The sequence below is a fragment of the Durio zibethinus genome, chromosome 16, assembly GCF_047325235.1.
Source record: "Durio zibethinus cultivar Kanyao isolate XHJ-2024 chromosome 16, ASM4732523v1, whole genome shotgun sequence".
Taxonomy (NCBI): Eukaryota; Viridiplantae; Streptophyta; class Magnoliopsida; order Malvales; family Malvaceae; genus Durio; species Durio zibethinus.
The window spans coordinates 662485-666092 of record NC_143177.1 but is presented as its reverse complement, the minus strand read 5'-3'; the positions used below and the strand labels follow the sequence as shown (position 1 = coordinate 666092).

The 3608-nt window shown below is 35.0% G+C and overlaps 1 protein-coding gene across 1 annotated transcript; it reads left to right on the top strand.

Annotated features, from left to right (window-relative positions):
• The first annotated feature begins 295 nt into the window (after nt 1–295).
• On the top strand, nt 296–3367 carry LOC111293090 (uncharacterized). The gene is made up of 6 exons (XM_022885818.2): nt 296–792; nt 1202–1419; nt 1875–2163; nt 2237–2322; nt 2437–2525; nt 2623–3367. Exons 1-6 carry the CDS (start codon nt 484–486, stop codon nt 2880–2882), a joined length of 1251 nt encoding a protein of 416 aa, XP_022741553.1. The 5' UTR covers nt 296–483; the 3' UTR covers nt 2883–3367.
• The last annotated feature ends 241 nt before the right edge of the window (nt 3368–3608 follow it).

Genomic DNA, 3608 nt, shown 5'->3' with positions numbered 1-3608 from the left:
TTAATTAAATCAACATTAAAAAAATATATTCATAAATATATATAAACAAATATGTTATGTATAATAAATAAATTATAATAAAATAAATTTAAACAAATAAATTATAAATAATCATAAACAAATTCAAACAAATATAAACAAAATTTAAAATATAATTAAAATAAAATATAAAAATATAATTTTATTATTATAAATAAATTTTAAATAAATTATTCACGAATATAAAATATAAATTAATTAAATAAATCTTTATTCATATTGAATACATCCCATTAATACATCCCATTTAATAGTAAAATCGAATAACCAAACTTTCTTAAATCAAGTCCTCACTCTTTTTACTTTCTATTCTCTTAATTCTCTAAAACCCTAGTATTAACACCACTCCCCGCTCCACCCCGGCAAAATAATAATAAACCCAACCACCCCCTTTCTTCAACGCTGTCGTTTGTCTGTTTTAAGCTTTTTCTAACTTTCCGTACAATGACTGCTGCCGGTGGCGTTTCGATTGCGAGAAGTCGAGGCGGCGAAAATCGGTTTTATAATCCGCCGCCGATGAGGAAACAACAACAAGAACAACAGCTGATGATGATGAAGCAGCGGCGAGAACAAAGGCCGTTGATTTCCCTGAGTTCGACGGAGAAGAGAACAGATCATGAGGAATGCGTCACGTCATCCCCATCTTCATCGTCGGTGAATAATAACAATAAAAGAAATGATGATAATTCGACGAACTTAGATCGGTTCTTGGAGTATACGACTCCTGTGGTTCCGGCTCAGCAGTTACCCGAGGTAAATAAAACAAAAACCCAACTTTTATTAATCACAAGATTTGACCATGCTTTTTTCTTTTTTTTTTAAATCAATCTTTAATTTTGTTTAATTTTTGGATTGATTAAAAACAATGGTATAGTCCTGTTTTTATGTTGAAGAAATTTAAGGTTTAGCAGAAGTTACTATTAGCTGCAGCTAGTGCAATTACTTGACTTTGATTTCTTTATAAGAATCAAAATCCAACAGAAACTTGAAGAAATTAGTTTTATTTAATTAGTCAAAAAATGTAGGAAAATTGAAGATATTTTGTTATTAATCAATGCAAAATAGGGAATTGTTTTTTCCGAAATGTTAAGCAAACTATGAAGTATTGGAGTTTTTTTCTTAGTGCTGATTGACATTTTTATTGATGAAATTTTGGTGACAGACAAGTACAATGGGATGGAGAGGGCGAGAGGGCGGACTGGACTGTGCTCCATATTTTATTCTTGAGGATTTGTGGGAGTCTTTCAAGGAATGGAGTGCATATGGAGCTGGGGTTCCTCTTTTGTTGAATGGAAGTGACTCTGTAATGCAATACTATGTTCCTTACTTATCTGGAATTCAGTTGTATATAGACGCATCAAGACCCTTCTCAAGGCAAAGGTAAAGCCATTCAGACCTTATTTTATCTAATTATCTGCTATTATTGAGAGTCTTCGCTATCCTATTTTTCCAGTTCCTTCTTGATTGAGATTTTCTGACCGTTGATTTTTTGGATCATTATGTGGTGACAGCTAGTCCCTATTTCCTTTTTGGAAACTGTAATTGGATAATCAGGGTCAAATATATTGCAAATGTTTTCTATTAAATTGGGAAGTCAAGTATGTTGCTCAACTCTCACTTGATAGTTGATATAACTTAGGTTGTGTTCTACCCAAGTCTTGCTGATATGCTTTATAAGATCTGCTATTTTTTCCATAATCTTCCTAAGATAAATAGAGGTTGAATTTCATGATGTTTTCTTGAGCTATAAATCATTAATTGTAATTTTTCCTTGAAATGCTAGATAAACAACATGCTTGTTGCGTTATTTCATTTTGCCCTCTTTCTTTGAACAGGAGGCCTAGTGGGGAGAGTGATGCTGAATCATCCAGGGAGACAAGTAGTGATGGTAGCAACAGTGATTGTGGAATAGGTAGAAGAGCTAACAATGTTGTCCAGGAGGCTTGGAGTCAGATGGAGATTGCAGATGCGAATATCAAGAGATTGAGTCGACCATCACTTAGAAATAGACCCCTTGGGGGTTCATCAAGTGATGAAAGCGATATTTGTAGTCATCCTGGTCAGCTTATTTTTGAGTACTTAGAGCATGATCAACCATTTAGTCGTGAGCCATTGGCTGACAAGGTAAGTCTATTTCCTCTGTTACATTAGCATTTGCAGCTTCTAGTGCTCTCTCTAATATCATTGCCTTCCTTAGATTTCAGTTCTGGCTTCTCAATTTCCTGCACTAAGGACTTACAGGAGCTGTGATCTATCACCTTCTAGTTGGATTTCTGTGGCATGGTATATTTTTCTCTTTTCAAAAGACTTCATGAATCTATGGTTCTTGATTATTGCAATTGTGATTTTAAACCTAATTATATCTGACAATTTTTCATTTTTCGTCTTTTAATGAAGGTATCCTATATATAGGATTCCAATGGGTCCGACTCTACAAAATCTGGATGCCTGCTTTTTAACATATCACTCTCTATCACCCTCTCCTGGTAAGCATCTTTTCAACCCTTTATATGTGGTTGCATGTTTGTATTATTTCTGCCCGACAATTTGTTTACAACGTGATTTTGATATTGTTTGGAGCAGATACTGGCTCTGATGGGCTGCCCTTCGGAGGCTTTAATGTAAGGGAGTTTCATGGTGCTGACATGTCCTTAAAGCTAACACTGCCTACCTTTGGACTTGCTTTCTATAAGTTCAAAGTGTCTGTTTGGAATCCTGATGAAGTTAACGAATGTCAGAAAGCTAATTCCCTTTTGCAAGCTGCTAATAACCGGCTCAGGCGTTTGCAAGTGAACCATCCAGATTTCAGGTTCTTTGTTTCCCATAATACATACTGGAGGTGAGCAAAGTTCCAAGGCATAACTGAACTGACCACTTAACTTGGAAGAGTCCCAGTACCTCAGCAGATTGACTTCCAAACTGTTTCTCTGGCCCCATCAGCCTTAAATCAACAAATACTTAATATTTCTATTTGTAGTTCTTCCTCATAGCTGTGAGTAAAGATGCTTTATTTTGTATGGATTATGGTGGATACAGAACACAGATAGCCATGATATTCCCATTTCATCTGGTGGGCTTCCTGTGATACTCCATGTTCTTTTATCAGCATCATGGCCTTGAAGAGGTAATCACTACATTTTCTTAATAAGCTTGTTTGATGATGATGATGAAAATTTCTCTGATATTTGTATATAACTTGTGTCTTTCTGAGTTCAGTATGTGTAACATACTACTTGTACTAACACTTTCTATAGAGCTACGTGGAGGTGAAATAACACGTTAGCTCATCTTCTTGATGGAATGGAGTTATATTCAAGCAGTTGAAATATTTTTTTTCGCTTTTTATAGTTTCTCCCCCTTTTCTTACTTTCCCACACATGAAGTTTCAGTGGCTTTCATTGTCAGACTCATATTTTTGCCTTTTAAGGTTGGACAAGTTAATGTTCATGTCGAAAGTCGAAAACGTTTTTAGGAATGGAAACAAGCCATGTGTTTTTTATGAGTGGAGTAGATGAATAGGCTGGAATACAAATCTGTCTTGCTGCAGTGCTTGCTTCATATGTAATTAT